The 18,181-nt window shown below is 39.5% G+C and overlaps 2 protein-coding genes across 3 annotated transcripts in view; both read left to right on the plus strand.

Annotated features, from left to right (window-relative positions):
* The first annotated feature begins 6,058 nt into the window (after nt 1-6,058).
* Nucleotides 6,059-7,149, plus strand: steep1 (STING1 ER exit protein 1). The gene has a single exon (XM_047596263.1). The coding sequence runs from the start codon at nt 6,242-6,244 to the stop codon at nt 6,917-6,919; it is 678 nt and encodes a 225-aa protein (XP_047452219.1). The 5' UTR covers nt 6,059-6,241; the 3' UTR covers nt 6,920-7,149.
* Nucleotides 7,150-9,390: 2,241 nt separating this feature from the next.
* Nucleotides 9,391-18,181, plus strand: part of nup93 (nucleoporin 93) — a 29,531-nt gene continuing 20,740 nt past the window's right edge. The window contains exons 1-4 of one of the 2 annotated variants that reach the window (XM_047596241.1): nt 9,391-9,494; nt 12,307-12,376; nt 13,616-13,798; nt 14,411-14,528. In XM_047596241.1, coding sequence (XP_047452197.1) covers nt 13,620-13,798; nt 14,411-14,528 — 297 coding nt within the window. In that variant the 5' untranslated portion in view covers nt 9,391-9,494; nt 12,307-12,376; nt 13,616-13,619. Of the gene's footprint in view, nt 9,495-12,211; nt 12,377-13,615; nt 13,799-14,410; nt 14,529-18,181 lie in introns of those variants that run through there. The other variant, XM_047596240.1, reaches the window with a different exon arrangement.

Consider the following 18,181-nt stretch of genomic DNA (forward strand, 5'->3'; position numbering starts at 1 on the left):
AAAGCCGCGATCAGTGCTACGATTAAAATATGGAGGGTTTGCTCTGTTCTGTGAAGCAGCTTAAATATAAAAATTATTAAACATGTACATACTCGTATGCATGTAGTTAAGAGCCAACCAGGTTTTATCCTTCTACTATTATTATAATGTAAGAATTCAATAGTTGTTGATTCGTGACACTTGTAAACACTGATCTATATGCAGCCTAGGATTGATTATATATATTTATTATAGGCTATATACTGCAAAAATACATTATGTTTCACTATATTTTTTTATATTATTCTTGTGTTCTTTTATTCGTGATGTTTCTAATCCCACAGAATACAGAGAATAAAGCTGAAAAGGGTCACGTTGCAACCTGTGGACCAGTGGACTTAGAGTGCACACACTTAGGTTTAGACAGAGTTAAGTGATCCACAAGACATGTGCACTGCTCACACTATTGATCTCATAAAATGCTTCAGCCCAAGCTGACCCCAAACTCAAAGCAAAAGGTGGGCACAGTGACATTATAATATACAGATTCATCCTACATTGGAGCGTGATAGAGATCATAAATGTTAATCACATCCCTGGTTGGTGTTTTTAATGTTGATGCTCATCAGTGTAGATAAACGTGGAAACGTCTCCTCCTAGAGTTCGCTGGCACAAACTGCACCTCCCTGTGCATCAGTGTGTCTCTAACTCTGCTTTTATTGTACGTCTCTGACCATTTTCTCTTTTAATTGCTGTCTACCCCAATGTCCACACTCTCTGCATTTTTTCCCCAGTGTACAATGCCAAAAAACCCCAACAACACATAATTAAAACTCTTAGGCAACCAGCGACATTCAATATTAATGAGGAATGACTAAATCACACATTAATAATTTAAGTTTTTCAAAGGACAAAATGAGGAATTGCTGGGAACGGTGGAGATGGAGGATTTGCATTCATTATACACACAGTACTTCATATCAAATTTTATCATAACCATCAAAAAGATGAGTGATCATATACTATATGACCATTTCTGGCTTCACAATCAACCCTGAGGGTAAACGCAATAAAGCCTATGGTGTTGTAAAGAGTGATTAATGTTCCCGGTGCTTTGTTTTTCTTTAGTTTGTAACTTTTAACAAGATGTTTTTTTTCACACTGCCACATGATATATTTCCCCTGAAGGCTCTTACACTGCCCAAGTTATTAAAAACCAGAGGTAACCTGATGTATTTTTATTATATAGCATGGGAAAAGTGTTATGTATGTGTTATTTATTGAGGTTATAGAATAATTTGATCTCATTTGTACCTCAAAATAATGTTCTGCAGGTTGAACAATGCTTGTTACTGTCATTCCATGTCATGTGTCTGTTTTTTTTTATTTTATTTCATTTATTGATTAATTAATTAATTAATTTATGGATTTATTTATTTTACCTGGGGACCAATCAGTACCCGAAGCTGAATTGTTTTGTTTTTTTATTTTGTTTTTTTCAAATGGAAGTGTTTCTAACGTATAAATCCACAGTCCATTTTTCTTATATAGTGAAAAATCAACAAAAATAACCAAGGAAATTACTCACAGTGCTCCACAATTCAGTCCTTGTTTCAACAATCACATGAAAACCTTCCCTCTTCAGAGTTCATAACAAAGTGAACAAAAACATGTCTGTTAAGTTCGCGGTTCAGAAAAAAGAAAAAGATTGTGGTGACACCACCAGATAAAGAATTAAAAGTTTTGAAAGTGTTATGCTACAAATAAGATGTTATCTGTCTCAATATATGCTCCTTTGTAAACTTTCCCTGGAGAAAAATGGCTGAGTCAAAGGTTTTTACAGAAGGGATTTTAGACATCCATATTTATTACTCGATAAAACAGAAAAATATTGCTACCTCCCCATTCTGTACAGTTTTTCTGAATAAATGTCAAGAAAATCAGGCTATGGCTTTTGTATGAGGTGGGGAGTTATGGCTCAATTAATGGTAAAAACACATTAAAGGTGTATTGTAAGAAGTTGATATTGTTACTGGCACCCTTTATTTATAGTTAAAATATGAACTCCTAGATGTTACAGTGAATCTCCCCCACGTGATTTCTTACGTTGAGATTTTTTCCTTTGAAAGTTTTCTAAAGTTCTAAAGTGTTTAATATTAAGTTTGCTTTACGCCAGCCTGAAAGAAGATATGTTAAGGCAAGTGGAACAAACCCTCAAAAGTGACCTATATTATTTGTTTGCTGAGTGGTCTTTTGGATCAGTTATGAAATTTGTTTTTCCTGTTAATGAATGCCTAAGTTGTTTCAACAGAAACAAACAGAAAAAAAAAAATGTTGCACTCATCTCCAAATTTTTAATGGGCACGTCACATTCTGTGGTTTACATTATGACTCAGCTCACTCGGGAACTGAGAGTTACAAGAAGTGACCTGCTTGTTAAAACAGTCAGTGGCGAGTGCAAAAAAGGGACAATGCTGCCTTCAAGCTCCGGTCACAAGCTCTGAATTCAAGCAAAAATAAATAATGTTGAATAATTAACATTTCTGGACATTTGTATTAGCAAAAAAGTCTGTATAAACATTAATATGAGGACAGTATTTTTTGGCTGGATTCTAAAACAAATGTGATCTTGTGATCCATCTGTTTACATGTTTTTCATCGTTAAACTTGGAATATGCTGGCACATATTGTCAGAAACCTCGCTTCTTCTTAAAATAAACATTGAGTTTGGATGTTGTGTATTTAATCATGGAAAGTGGAAATAATGACCAAAAGAAAGGAAAGAAAAAGAAAGAAAAAAAGAAAAGAATTCCAGTATGTGAGTGTTTAGCAACGGCACACGTGATATGTGCGCTCCGCGTTATTTTCCTACAGCACACGGCACCTAAATGCACCACAATTGAACACACTCCCTACTTTGCTCTCGGCACCGAGTGCACATCGGACCAGACAAGGAAAGGAGGGAGGGAGCAGCGACCGCACAGAGGCGCGCCAGTATGTTTGCACCGTGTGCACAGACCCGAAATCACTGGGAAACGCTTCAGAAAACTATTTTAATTGTTTCAGAGCTTAAAAAAAAACAGTACACGTTTGTAGTAAAAGCCCAATTAACATGTCCAGTCCAGTAGAAAAAGCAGCATGTGAAAAGGATGATACGCTCAGCACATATTTTTTTACATGAGATGTCTGGTCACGTGGTCTATCCCAAAAAATGTCATGTTTTTACTTTTAGATTGCAGTCTGCCTTATTTTCTGAAATGGGTGTGCCGGGAGTAGGCTATAAGGCAAATAACATGATTTAAAAAAAAACAAAAAACATTTATATAAATAAAGTTTAAAGCAAGGTTGATTGTTACGTAAGCTATACACCGATCAGCCACAACATTATGTCCACTGTCAGGTGATGTCAATAACATTGATCATCTTGTGATAGTTCAGTGTTCTGCTGGGGATCGTTTGGACCTGACATTCATTTGTGTTGATGTTACTTGGACATGTAGCACCCACCTAGACCAGACGAGGCCCCCCACCCCACCCCATGGTGATGACACTCCTTGATGACAGCGGGCACACCGCTCACACGCAAACACAAAAAAAAAAAAAAAAAAATAGGAATAACTGAAAATAACAAAAGAAGCGGCAAAAGGTGTTGACCTCCCAAATCTAGAAAACTGATCAAGTATCTTTGGGATCCACAGAGGCCCCCTCCCTCAACACATACAACCCTGTTGCCAGGCACCACAGGACACCCTCAGAAGGCCCATGTCCATTCTTTGATGAGTCACGACAGTTTTGGAGACACAAGGGAGACTTACACAATATTTGCTTTATTTATCCCAACCTGGGAAATTTCACAGTTGCAGCAGCAATGTACAGGCACTGGAAAGGAAAACACAATATACGACATAGAAACGATATTTACAGAATTATAAAAATAAGTGAATTGAAATAAGTGAATACAAGAAGGAAACGGAAACAATGTAATAACAACGAGTCTTATCTGTTAAGCACAAAAAACGATAAGCCTAGTTAAGCCACCGTATCCGTTTAGTGCCATATAAACAAGTGAGTCCATAAAAAATATACTGCATCACCAGAACATTATATATTTATATATTTTAAAAAAGGGACTTCATTACAGCATCACGTGAGACCCTGTGGCGTTCAGGGTCTTCGCGTACCTGACCAATGACAATTTATTGATGAACTTTAGCAACCGCTTATTCGGATCTTTCTCCATTGTATTTAAATGATGTTTTCTGTTTGTAAACAATTACTTGCTACTTGGGGGGCTTATATAAACTTCAGACTACACGCCAACGAGTCCCGGTGTCCTGGGAACCTCTCTGTCCCCGCTACTTCGTGGTTAATCAAGTCGTGTGCACAAACTCATTTGTAAACAGCTACCATGTGCCTGCGTACAGCGTGACAGGCGGGTTTTTGCACCCGGTTCTGTTGTCCCCAGGACGCTATAAAAGAGCCGCCCCTTCATCATCCCAATCACAACACTGACTCCGACGAAGAGACGGACGAATCAACCACTAACTAACAACGAACGAAGGAACAAGCCATCCACTTTGAAATGGATCCCTGCGAGTGCTCAAAGAGTAAGTTTTCTTAGTTATAGATCTCGAAACATTTGTTAACGTGATGCGCTGTAATTGAACTGGTTTCTTTATTTTTTGTTCAGCTGGAACCTGCAAATGCGGAGGATCTTGCACCTGCACCAACTGCTCTTGCACCTCCTGCAAGAAGAGTAAGTCAAATTTCATCCTTAAATACGTTGTTGTCTGAATGTGACTGTAGTCGATGCCACTTTGTCCAGTCAACTAAATGTATTTTCTAAGGACGCAGCTAATCTATTCTACTGGTGTACCTTTTAGTCTATGTTAAATGTGGCTGGCTGCACAGGTGTTGTTGATTGATGAGCTTTGGGGTCAAGTCTAATGACTTCATGAAGATTTATTTACAAAAATGCTTGACTTTCAGGGCATCAACACTTAGCAGTTCTGTTGTTGTGTCCCTGATGTGTCTTAAGATGTCTTAACTCAAATCTGACTTTAATGGGATTTATAGTCCAAGATGCCTGTAACTAACAAATCTTTCCCCCTGATTGCAGGCTGCTGCCCATGCTGCCCATCTGGCTGCAGCAAGTGTGCCTCAGGCTGCGTGTGCAAAGGGAAGACATGTGACACCAGCTGCTGTCAGTGAGGATCCTGTCGCATCAGCGCTCTCTTGACCTTGCGATGGCGCCTTTACGCTGCACTTAATTAAAAAAAAAAAAAAAAAGAAAAATTACAGATGTTAGATTAGTCTGTTTTCTACATTTCTTTTGTGTTGGAATAAAATGTGTTGATGTGAACTTTGTGTCTCAGAGCTTTGCTTTTTTTTTTTTTTAAAAAAAAGATTTCTAAGCGGGGTATGACTTCAGTTGTCGTACAGCATTGCATTTACACAGAATTGCTTGAAAACTTCGATGTGTGGATGTTACTTGCACATGTCATATCCAAAAACCAGGGCAGCCTGCTGACGTAAACCCCTTGTAGCATGAGAGGTGCACAGACGTGCCAAATGGATGTCCCCATCAGTTAGAACCAGAGGAAGCCACATGAATAAGCAATGAACTGCTACACTGAGAACTTTTTTTTTTTTTTTTTTTTTTTTTTTTAAATGGGGGGGACCATACGGCTCCCCTTTACTTTTGAAGCCTTAAGTCTAATGGCCAAAAATGTAATTTTGTGATGTGGACAGTCCCTATTTGACTGTACAAAGTGTCAAATGGGGAAACTTTAGTTAATGAGGCTAATTTAAAGCTGTAGGTTGCAAAGGGCATCTTAACAATACAAAATATAAGTTAAAGGGGGGGGGAACAACTTTTTTAAAAAAAATTGTAGAGATTAATGTGGTCTAAATCAGAAATATAGAACATTTGAAATTTGTCCGTTTCTACTATAAGGCATTGTTTTATATGTGTATTATTTCTAAGACGCCACATTGTGTCATTTTAACAAGAATATGACTGCAATAATAAAAGATATTCTAGACTTGGGATCCAGCGGAAGGAACTAACGAGGCGGAACCAAAGAGTACAGACGTGTTTCTCTTGGGAAGTTCAGTTGTGACGTACGCCGGAAGCGTTGCGTTGTTTCTGTGTTCGGGGTTGATATTTCTAAAAGCAGTCTTGTTTTCGTCGCTATGTCGTCCCATTGATCAACATTTAATCCGACGTTACGGTGATTTAAATACATTCAAGTAAGCGAACATGCCGAAGGTCGTGTCCAGAAGCGTCGTGTGCTCGGACACCAGGGACAGAGAGGAGTACGACGACGGAGAGAAGCCGCTTCACGTCTACTACTGCCTGTGCGGTCAGATGGTTTTGGTCCTGGACTGCCAGCTGGAGAAGCTGCCCATGAGGCCCCGGGACCGAGCCAGGGTCATCGACGCGGCCAAACACGCTCACAAGTTCTGCAACGTGGAGGACGACGAGAACACGTACATCAAGAGAGCCGAGGGCATCGAGAGGCAGTACCGCAAGAAGTGCGGCAAGTGCGGCCTGCTGCTCTTCTACCAACACCAGGAGAAGAACAACCCGGCCACCTTCATCGTGGACGGAGCCGTGGTCAAGTTCGGCCAGGGCTTCGGCAACACCAGCGTCTACAGCCAGAAGCAGCCGGAGGCTCCCAAGAAGGTCCGCGTGATGATGACCAAGCGGACCAAAGACATGGGCAAGTTCAGTTCCGTCACCGTCTCCACCATCGACGAAGAGGAGGAGGAGATCGAGGCCAGGGAGGTGGCGGACTCGTACGCCCAAAATGCAAAGGTTATCGAGAAGCAGCTGGAGAGGAAGGGCATGAGCAAGAGGAGGCTGCAGGAGCTGGCCGAGCTGGAGGCCAAGAAGGCGAAGATGAAGGGAACTCTCATTGACAACCAGTTCAAATAGATAAAATAAATGGACGTTGAAGAGGGACGGGCACAAACTGTTGAGCTGTGGAGATCCCGCAGCTCCACAAACCTGAGGAGAACGATATATGTGTATATAAACAGGGCAGATGATGTGTGTAATTGTTGCATATTCAGAGGGTTTTTTGGATCGAACCGAAAATCTTTAAATTAGATTGTAATGTTGTTGTTTTTTAACAAGAAAATAAATATTTTTTTCCATTTTTAAAACCTTTGTTCTTTTTGTAATGTTTGACAGTTTTAACAGAGGAAAAAAACAGCAAAGCTGTGGAATAGACAATCAGTAAACCAACAAAATCTGCTGATTTTTAACCCCATCCAGAGATTTGTTTGCAGAAATTACTTTAATTACTTTTTATCAAAATTACTACAATGTGTGTGAAGATTCTCATTCACTTAGGTCATCATATAGTCAAAGATGAAAGCTGAAATTAGGGCCACTGGACTTGTAGGGCTTCTCGAAGATGGTTTCGGCATTCATCCAGGTAGCTTCTTCACTTCTAAATCACTGGTGGGGAGCTATGAGTGGATCCCACATGAAGCTCGTGTGATTGGGTCTGTAACGATCAGAAACTCACCTGCCATTGGAGGAATTTGTTTTCATACAAACACCCATCAGTGGCCCCATCAGTGAACGGGGGGTGAAACTTCTTGGGGAGAGATCGTAACGCTGTGTTGTGACAAATTATGCCTCGGCACAGTTCAGAGAGGGGTTATCTAATTTTGCGTAAATGGCCTCTTTTACTTCGCTTTCGCACCATCTTGCTTCTCTGAAAGTGCCTACGTTGTTTGTCCACAAAAGAGCATTCCTTGTCCTTCCAGTGTAGGTGGACTGCTGAGGCCTGACCCAAAGACCCGACTCTCCTGTGTTGAGTCACGCATTTTTGAACGGGTTGTTCTGTTGCCCCCAGTGTACATTCTTCCCTGCGCTGAGCTGCGTAGACTACATTGGTCTGTTGCTGTCTGAATGTTTTCTCTCAGCTTCAGTAGGGTACCACCCACATATGTTCCTAACAAAAACCTAAACTCCCCAGTCTTGCCTTTGTATCAGCTTTGTTATTTGGAATTAAGATTCGGCAAAATGTATATGTGCAGCAACTTTGACAGTCAAGAATGTGGACCAAACTTTCCTTTGTTTGGTCATTAAATGTGAGGATTTGCACATCTTGGTTATATTTAATTCTATTATTTGAACATATTGAAAGACTTTGACCCTGGGAACATTTTTTATCTTATTTGTGTCATAGTAAAGATTAAAATAGTAATAAACTAATATCATAAAAAAAGTATTAGATAAGTGAAGTTAACAGGATTATAATCTGCCACCATGATGCCACAATATATATATATATATATATATATATATATATATATATATATATATATATTATAGAATTTACTGAAATAATTATATGAATCCATTGGTCAATTTAAACTGATATACACATTTGGGGTTTTCTAGGTCAGACAGTGATTCATGACAAAATCAGGCCAGTGTCCTACTGGCAGGTCAGCCCAGTGCCCAATGTGGGCCCCAAAATATGGGACAGATATCGGAGAGCAATGTGTCTTTTTAAAACTGCAGAAAAGAATAGATAGAAAGGTGTTTAGGGTTGAAAATGAGCACTCATATACCCTTGAGAAAATAGATTATTTCACCCTGGAAAACAGCAGCTGTCAAGAAATGAAAAGGCCCAGGTGGAGCTATTACACAATGGTTCAGTTTGTTTTGTTAGACTGCTTTAACTTTCCAGACATGTTCTGCTCCTGTGGCATTCATAAAGATTGGAGAAGTGGAGATATTTGTGTGTTTGTTTTGTTTGTAGTTTTAAGAAATTGAGATGTAGAACTATCCAAATGCACCTTGACTGATGATCCAAAAGTCCCTGGATTCTGGGCCAGTTTAGGTTTTCTAGCTCTGTATTTCACAGTAAACTATCACACAACCACTGCTGTGTTGCTCTGCATTATGAAAAACTGGAAGAAGAGCAGCGAACCATTATCTTCCAGAAAGAAATGTCGTCAGAATAAAATTCCATCAGTGGATTTTTTTCTTCTCTGATGGCACAGGCATATTCCAAGATAACAATGCCAGGATTCATCATGCTCAAATTGTGAAAGAGTTGTATGTTCACATTGATTGCCCTCCACAGTATCCAGACCTTTAACCCCGTTGAGAATCTTTGTGATGTGCAGAAGGCTTTGCACCTTCAGTGGTTAGTATCTCCCATCATCAGTACAAGGTCTTGTTGGAAAATTAATGCAACACAGTGTTATAATTCTTGTGACATTGGTGATCCAACGAAATATTAGAGTGTGCGACTTTTTTTTGATTTTTTTGGCCTTGTAGTGCATCTTGATGAAGTAACGACGTTGCGCACTCCGGTAAAACAGGCTGCGATATGTACACTCAACTTTAGTTTGTAATCCGCAGTTACAACCAACGAAGAAGAAACACATCCGGGCATTGAGCGGGTATCGTCCAATCACAACCGCCTCCAGAAGTGCCGGGGCAAATAATATACTTTCATATGTAGAAAGAAGCTGAGTAAAAGGTAACAACTGTAAACACGAGTAGGCTATAAGGCAAATAACATGATTTAAAAAAAAAAAAAAAATTATATAAATAAAATTTAAAGCAAGGTTGATTGTTATGTAAGTTGTACACCGATCGGCCACAACATTATGTCCACTGTCAGGTGATGTCAATAACATAGATTATCTTGTGATAGTTCAGTGTTCTGCTGGGAAACGTTTGGACCTGACATTCATTTGTGTGGATGTTACTTGGACATGTAGCACCCACCTAGACCAGACGAGGCCCCCCACCCCACCCCATGGTGATGACACTCCTTGATGACAGCAGGCACACCGCTCACACGCACACAAAAAAAATTGGAATAACTGAAAATAACAAAAGAAACGGCAAAAGGTGTTGACCTCCCAAATCTAGAAAACTGATCAAGTATCTTTGGGATCCACAGAGGCCCCCTCCCTCAACACATACAACCCTGTTGCCAGGCACCACAGGACACCCTCAGAAGGCCCATGTCCATTCTTTGATGAGTCACGACAGTTTTGGAGACACAAGGGAGACTTACACAATATTTGCTTTATTTATCCCAACCTGGGAAATTTCACAGTTGCAGCAGCAATGTACAGGCACTGGAAAGGAAAACACAATATACGACATAGACACGATATTTACAGAATTATAAAAATAAGTGAATTGAAATAAGTGAATACAAGAAGGAAAAGGAAACAATGTAATAACAACGAGTCTTATCTGTTAAGCGCAAAAAACGATAAGCCCAGTTAAGCCACCGTATCCGTTTGGTGCCATATAAACAAGTGAGTCCATAAAAAATATACTGCGTCACCAGAACATTATATATTTATATATATATAAAAAAAGAGACTTCATTACAGCATCACGTGAGACCCTGTGGCGTTCAGGGTCTTCGCGTACCTGACCAATGACAATTTATTGATGAACTTTAGCAACCGCTTATTCGGATCTTTCTCCATTGTATTTAAACGATGTTTTCTGTTTGTAAACAATTACTTGCTACTTGGGGGGCTTATATAATCTTCAGACTACACGCCAACGAGTCCCGGTGTCCTGGGAACCTCTCTGTCCCCGCTACTTCGTGGTTAATCAAGTCGTGTGCACAAACTCATTTGTAAACAGCTACCATGTGCCTGCGTACAGCGTGACAGGCGGGTTTTTGCACCCGGTTCTGTTGTCCCCAGGACGCTATAAAAGAGCCGCCCCTTCATCATCCCAATCACAACACTGACTCCGACGAAGAGACGGACGAATCAACCACTAACTAACAACGAACGAAGGAACAAGCCATCCACTTTGAAATGGATCCCTGCGAGTGCTCAAAGAGTAAGTTTTCTTAGTTATAGATCTCGAAACAATTGTTAACGTGATGCGCTGTAATTGAACTGGTTTCTTTATTTTTTGTTCAGCTGGAACCTGCAACTGCGGAGAATCTTGCACCTGTACCAACTGCTCTTGCACCTCCTGCAAGAAGAGTAAGTCAAATTTCATCCTTAAATACGTTGTTGTCTGAATGTGACTGTAGTCGATGCCACTTTGTCCAGTCAACTAAATGTATTTTCTAAGGACGCAGCTAATCTCTTCTACTGGTGTACCTTTTAGTCTATGTTAAATGTGGCTGGCTGCACAGGTGTTGTTAATTGATGAGCTTTGGGGTCAAGTCTAATGACTTCATGAAGATTTATTTACAAAAATGCTTGACTTTCAGGGCATCAACACTTAGCAGTTCTGTTGTTGTGTCCCTGATGTGTCTTTAGATGTCTTAACTCAAATCTGACTTTAATGGGATTTATAGTCCAAGATGCCTGTAACTAACAAATCTTTCCCCCTGATTGCAGGCTGCTGCCCATGCTGCCCATCTGGCTGCAGCAAGTGCGCCTCAGGCTGCGTGTGCAAAGGGAAGACATGTGACACCAGCTGCTGTCAGTGAGGATCCTGTCGCATCAGCGCTCTCTTGACCTTGCGATGGCGCCTTTACGCTGCACTTAATTAAAAAAAAAAAAAAAAAAAAAATTACAGATGTTAGATTAGTCTGTTTTCTACATTTATTTTGTGTTGGAATAAAAATGTGTTGATGTGAACTTTGTGTCTCAGAGCTTTGTTTTCTTTAAAGATTTCTAAACGGGGTATGACTTCAGTCATACCCCGCGAGAACAATGTGTCTTTTTAAAACTGCAGAAAAGAATAGAAAGGTGTTTAGGGTTGAAAACGAGATCATTTCACCTTGGAAAACAGCAGCTGTCAAGAAATGAAAAGGCCCAGGTGGAGCTATTACACAAAGGTTCAGTTTGTTTTGTTAGACTCTTAACTTTCCAGACATGTTCTGCTCCTGTGGCATTCATAATTATTAGAAAACTGGAGATGTTTGTAGTTTTAAGAAATTGAGATGTAGAACTATCCAAATGCACCTTGACTGATGATCCAAAAGTCCCTGGATTCTGGGCCAGTTTAAGTTTTCTTGCTCTGTATTTCACAGTAAACTATCACATAACCACTGCTGTGTTGCTCTGCATCATGAAAAACGGGAAACGTACATAGGCGATCCAACGAAATATTAGAGTGTGCGACTTTTTTTGATTTTTTTTTTTTGGCCTTGTGTATTTTGATGAAGTAACGACGTTGCGCACTCCGGTAAAACAGGCGGCGATATGTACACTCAACTTTATCCAATCCGCAGTTACAACCAACGAAGAAGAAACACATCCGGGCATTGAGCGGGTATCGTCCAATCACAACCGCCTCCAGAAGTGCCGGGGCAAATAATATACTTTCATATGTAGAAAGAAGCTGAGTAAAAGGTAATAACTGTAAACACATTTTCCAGAGGAGCATCGACTGGGTTACACTTTCATCCGCCTCACGCGACAGGTACGTCCGCGTCCGACAATGTAAATTAAACGGCAATTTAGCCAGAGTTAGCAAACTCTGGAGAGCGGCGTTCACTTTGGCTTGAAGCTAGATAGCGGCGTGCTAACAAAGCTAGGCCGGAAGGCTAACGCTGAGAAAGTAATCCAGACATGTGGCTGTCATCGTTCTTACCGCGTCCCCTCTCTGGAGCTTGAATGGGCAGCAAATCGACACGTTGTTGTTTCTGATTAAGCGATTTTTTTGCAAACAGGTTTACTTGTTAGCATTTTATCACCGCTAAGCTAACACAGGCAAGGTCCTCCATGCGCGCGCTCCAGGTGTTGTGTTGATGTCACTGTCAATAGACGTATGTACGTGACAGGTTTTGGCCACAGTTTGTATGGTATGTCCTTTATATTTCAACTTTACACTTTTAAAATGTTCGTGAAAGCGGGAGAACGAGTCCCTTGTTAGGGATAAAGTGTAGTTTAAAAACTAAACCTGGACTAATCCTCCTATTACCTTCAAATTTGCACGTTTTATCCTTGGGGTCAGTTTGACCCTAGCAATATAAACCTCCATGTGTGAGGTAACTTATGTTTGTTTGTTTGACTACCTAAATAATGTCCCCCACCCCACATATCCATCCAGAATACCTGTTACACGACTATATAGAGATATTCAGATGAACATAAAATTTCACTGATACAGTACATATTCTTGTTATCTGTAACATTTGGTATCAAAAACTATCATCACAACTATTATCAAGAATAATAACATATATAATGTGGGTACCAGTGTCTGTGTCCCCATTAAATTGAGAAAAGTCATTAATCATATATTTAGAGTTAAACATTGAATGGATTCAGATTGCCCCCAGTGATAATATGAGGGTTAAATAGTGTCATTGTTAAAAGCTAGCCCTAGATGTGTTTATATTTGTTGCCTTGATTAGCCCAGAACCATTTAGGATTTTAGAGATGCTTTTTTTGAGCCATGTTTGAGGCGAATTGTAGGAATTTTGAAACTTTAGCACAGTGTTCCTGAATCCCACAGTACAAAATTATACTAATTAATGTAAATACATAGGAAGTAATCATACTTGACATTCCACTTTCAGCTTAAAATAACATTAGCTCAGAGTTTGTTTCTGTTATTCATCCATATTATATGTGAACACTCTCAAAGATGGTTACATGCATCTCGAAATTATCTTCTAGAGTTCACTTGTAAATGGTTTCTTCTGTTTCAATGCAGCGGCATGGATGCAGAGGGTTTTGGGGAGCTGCTGCAGCAGGCAGAACAACTAGCTGCTGAGACCGAAGCAGTGTCTGAGCTACCGCACGTTGAGAGGAACCTACAGGAGATCCAACAGGCAGGGGAGAGACTTCGATCCCGCACACTGACCCGTACATCGCAAGATGCTGCAGACGTAAAAGCGTAAGGAACATGAACCATACACTGATATTACCATGCGTGTTTGTAAATGACACATTCTTCTGCATTATAATTTTTCTTGACCAGAGCATGACATTTATATCTGTTTGGTATTTTGCTGACTGAATAACTCTTTTCTATCCAAGTTTCCACTATAAAGTATATTGTGTTGAAAATTACATGATTTGGCATTATTTTGAAATTTAATATTAAGAATCTTAAAATAGGCCATGCAATTGAATGTAGTAAAGCTGATGGTGAAATTGTGAATATAATATAATGTGCACTACAACAGAACTTTTCAAATGAATTGAAATTTGAAAAACATGTTTTCTATGGCACAGCTATACAATTTTAGGGATTGGAGACTTTTAAAAGACACAGTTTCTTTTATAAGTAACATAGTAAATTGTTTATAAATGCCACTAATTTTATAATGAGTTTGATTTTTCTCTTGAATGCCTTAAAACCCCTCTGTGATAACCCGATCAGTGTACAGTTAGCCCTGCAATAGAGGCAAAGCCTCTTATGCCCTCTAGTGGTTTTTGTCTGTAACTACAGTTCTTTGTCAGTCCAGGTCTCGGTTTTCTCACCACTTTCTTGTCTCGCTCTCAGATCGATCCTCCTCGGTTCCAGAGGTTTAGACATCTTCCACATTTCCCAGAGATTGGAAACTCTAAGTGCTGCCACCACATTTGAGCCCTTGGAGCCAGTTAAAGACACTGACATACAGGTATGAATGACATGGTACACACTGTGGTCAGCTGCTGCCCCTAATGCAGCCTTATGATGCTTACATTGATTGATTCACTAGAGGAAAGCTCACTTGCCGTTGAGATGGACACAAAGCGACACTCCATTATCTAGTGTTTTACATAGTAGCGACTGGTGACTGGGCTTTTGCTACAAACCCATCTTTGGCTGAGCGTGCATAGTTCAAACACTGCCTGGCAGAGAGATTATATTAGCAAGTATGAATTAAAAATTGCTCTGGGGGCAATTTCTGGCAGTAGCATTAATTAGCTGCACATGATAAAATCTCAAAGCCTGATATAGATGGAACATTTCTTGCCAAGTGTGTTAGTTTGGGGCTTAAAAAGTTTCAAATTTGTTTGTTATCGCTGGCAAAACTGGAGATTCATGGGATTATAGAAAAAAAGCACCTCAGCGAGTTAATTGTCATTTCCACTGAGAATGCGTTTGCAGCTTGGTCGACTGTCTTTTATTTTTGTGGTCTAGTCTTCATGATGGGCCATACCTAATAACCTGATACACACACTTGTAGAGAGATAATGCATATTACAATACACAACACATATTTATAGATCTGAATCATCATCATCATCGTTTTGTTTCTAGAGGTTTTTGCTATAATTGGCTTTGGTTCACTGTGCACGTTATGTAGCTGAACTGTGTTTTAATGATCTGTCTGTAGATTTCACCTTAGTAATCATTAGTTGGGCGTGAAGACTGCAAGTTAGTGAATTGAAAATAAATTCAGAGCTAAAAGTGTGAGGTTAGCGGACGTCTGTACACTGTAGCTGACACGTCTCTTTTGCTTCAGGCAAATGGCTTCAGGTTAAAGAACAATACATCTGAATATTTAAGCAAACAATCAGTTTGTCTGTCATGTAGTATTATTGGTAAAGTAGCCACAAGATTTTGACCTTAAAATATCTTATCCTACTGCGTTCAGTCTAATCAGTTCAGTTTAGACTGGGGTGAGATATTAAATCTGTAAGTTTTGTTTTGGGTATTTTTACGATTCTCTTCTTCTGGAATATACATTTTGCTCCTTCTCCATCCTTCTTTTATATCTTCTATCTATATCTGTCAGTCACTCATCTCTTTCCGTCTTAGCTATTCCTTCTTTTTTAGCCATAGATGTGAGACCAGTTCACCCCCCCCTGACGTGCTCTTCCTTCATCTCTATATATCTGTTTGCCCTCATTGCCATCCATCATTCTTTTACATCTTATTCTCTGTTTCTTGGACGTGTCTTTTATTCCTCTTGGTCAGCCGGATGTGTGCTGGCCTAGGTGGGTTTGACTGACTGGAAGAGCACTTAGCCTCTGGCAGTGTGGGAATGAAAACACACACTCACGCTCATTTAATCTCCCTCCCTGCTCTTCTTCTTCTTGCTGCCCCCCCCCATTGGTCTATAAGTTTACAGTGCATTAAAAAGTTTAATTTCAGAAGGAATTCTGTAGAAAGATTCTACTCCTTCTACTCCGTTTATTTTGCAGTTTATAGGTATTTAAAGTGTTCTGCATTCAACATTTTTTTTTTTTTGGACAACCAAAAGATTATTTATGTTTCCAGCTTCAGCATTTTGAACCTAGTCTTAAGTGAGGATGCGTTTAATTAAAGGCCTGTCCACCGTGCTAACATACAGAATACGAATGAACACAAAATAACAGACGGCGTTGAAAAATAAATAAATACAAATAAGTAGCGTAGGTCACCCCAACGGAGCTGAGTAGGTATTTAATAAGCTGCCTGCTGACACTTAGGGAATTGTGGATTTTTAATGAAGGCTGTGGTATAGACATGCCGTTTACTCTAATTTCAAATTGTGACTAATTGTGAGTCTAATCTAACTGTGTGTGTTTTGGTTACGAGGACACCGAAGAAAAATAATTTAAGCAGACTCATGAGGCACATTCAGCCTGAAATAACAATTTAATATCCTGTCAGGAGAGTCTCAGTCACTTCACGTAGGTACACCGAGGAGGAAAGAGGTGAACTGGTGTTGAGATACTATAAGACATCACTTTATTAATTGGTGTGGTAAATAACAGTTCTTTACATAGATACGAGTATTATTTTACAGTATTTTAACACGCATACTTTATATTAGTTGTACCTAAAAGACATTGGTCTACCCTCTTGAATCTTCCCGTCACAAATTGAGTCAGCTCCTTCACTCCACACAGGATTTAATATATCACCAGGAAGTCTCTTGGATGTTTCCTGTGTTTCACGCAGGATTCGGATCGACTTCTACGTCATGAAATATTGATTATATTCTTGTTTTATGACTGCAAAGCTGAAAAAAATACAAACAACAGTAAAGGAGGAAGTGTAAGGGCAATAACAGTGGTTAATGACTGTTAAATATTTGATAGAATGGTTTATATTCTTCAACTTTTATTAAGGACATTAACAAAAACACTATATTTTATGCGAACTGTGTCTTTGGTGCCAACTCTGAACCCGATAATCACAGCGATGCATCCCTGCTAATATGTGGAGTTTACTCGACGTGTATACGATGTGCAGCGCAGGATTTAAGTTTGGTTGAAATGAACTGAAGAGCTCGAGGTTGATACACAAGACACAGAAAAAATGCAGACGTGCTGCTATTGTTTATGAATTTATGTGTGTGTGTGTGTATGTTTGCGCTCGAGTGAGTTGATCCGAGCCCCCGCGACTCGTATGTGGACACACACACACACACACGCATGCATTCAGAGGGCAGCGGTGTGTGAATGATGTGTCTATATATATATGGCCGACCACAAATTGGTGAGTGGAAGGCTGCACAGCCTCAGAGTCCTACATTCACCACTTCATGGATGTTGGAGGCAGCTAAGCAGTTGTGCTGAGCATGATATTAGTCGACGCGTACAGTGGGCATCTTATTATAAATGAATTATGTTTGCTTTGCTAAGTGAGGTTCCCCCTGTGTATTTCTAACATGGGAATACCTTTACTTTGTCAGATATTAAGAAACAAATTAAGATCTTTTTAAATTGATGTTAATTAACGCTACAAAGATGGCGCTACCTTCAACTAGTCTATAGGAAAGACATCAATTTGAAACATATACTATTTGTACAATCAACTTCTTTAATAATTTATTGTTCATAAATTATTGATTGTTGATCAGATAAAACCGCTAATGGCTTTATTCTTTTTTTTTTTTATCTAAGGAGAAAGAAGGAAGATAAATACATAGGATAATAATCCTTAGTTGCTTGTACTTGAAGGAGAATTTTCTGGTCATGGAAAATTTTAATCCTCCAACAGTTTTTGTAGAATTTGCCAAAAAGGTTTAATACTGTATATTTTTGCTGAGCTTTGTAACCTGTGTCTACATCCCTGTGAGGTTTGGTCTGTTATCGTAACCAAATGTTATGTTGTCAAACCTAATTTTACATATGACGTTGACGTCTTTAAAAATCTTTCAGATAAAATTCACGTTATTTTGTTCCTTGAGCCGTATGGATAAATGGATTACAAACGGGGAGAAAGAGGAACTGTAAAAAAAAAAAAAGAGAGAGAGAGAGAGAAATGCTCGGGGAAAACCGGAGAAAGTAGATAGTGATCACATGAAATGAACGGAAAAATGAAACCGTAGAAGTGAAAGGCGGAGAGCAGCGC

The sequence above is a fragment of the Mugil cephalus genome, chromosome 10 (genome assembly GCF_022458985.1).
Source record: "Mugil cephalus isolate CIBA_MC_2020 chromosome 10, CIBA_Mcephalus_1.1, whole genome shotgun sequence".
Lineage (NCBI taxonomy): Eukaryota > Metazoa > Chordata > Actinopteri > Mugiliformes > Mugilidae > Mugil > Mugil cephalus.

Bases quoted from the DNA above. Each gene is read 5' to 3' on its own strand.
- steep1 (XM_047596263.1), top strand. From the start codon at position 6,242: ATGCCGAAGGTCGTGTCCAGAAGCGTCGTGTGCTCGGACACCAGGGAC.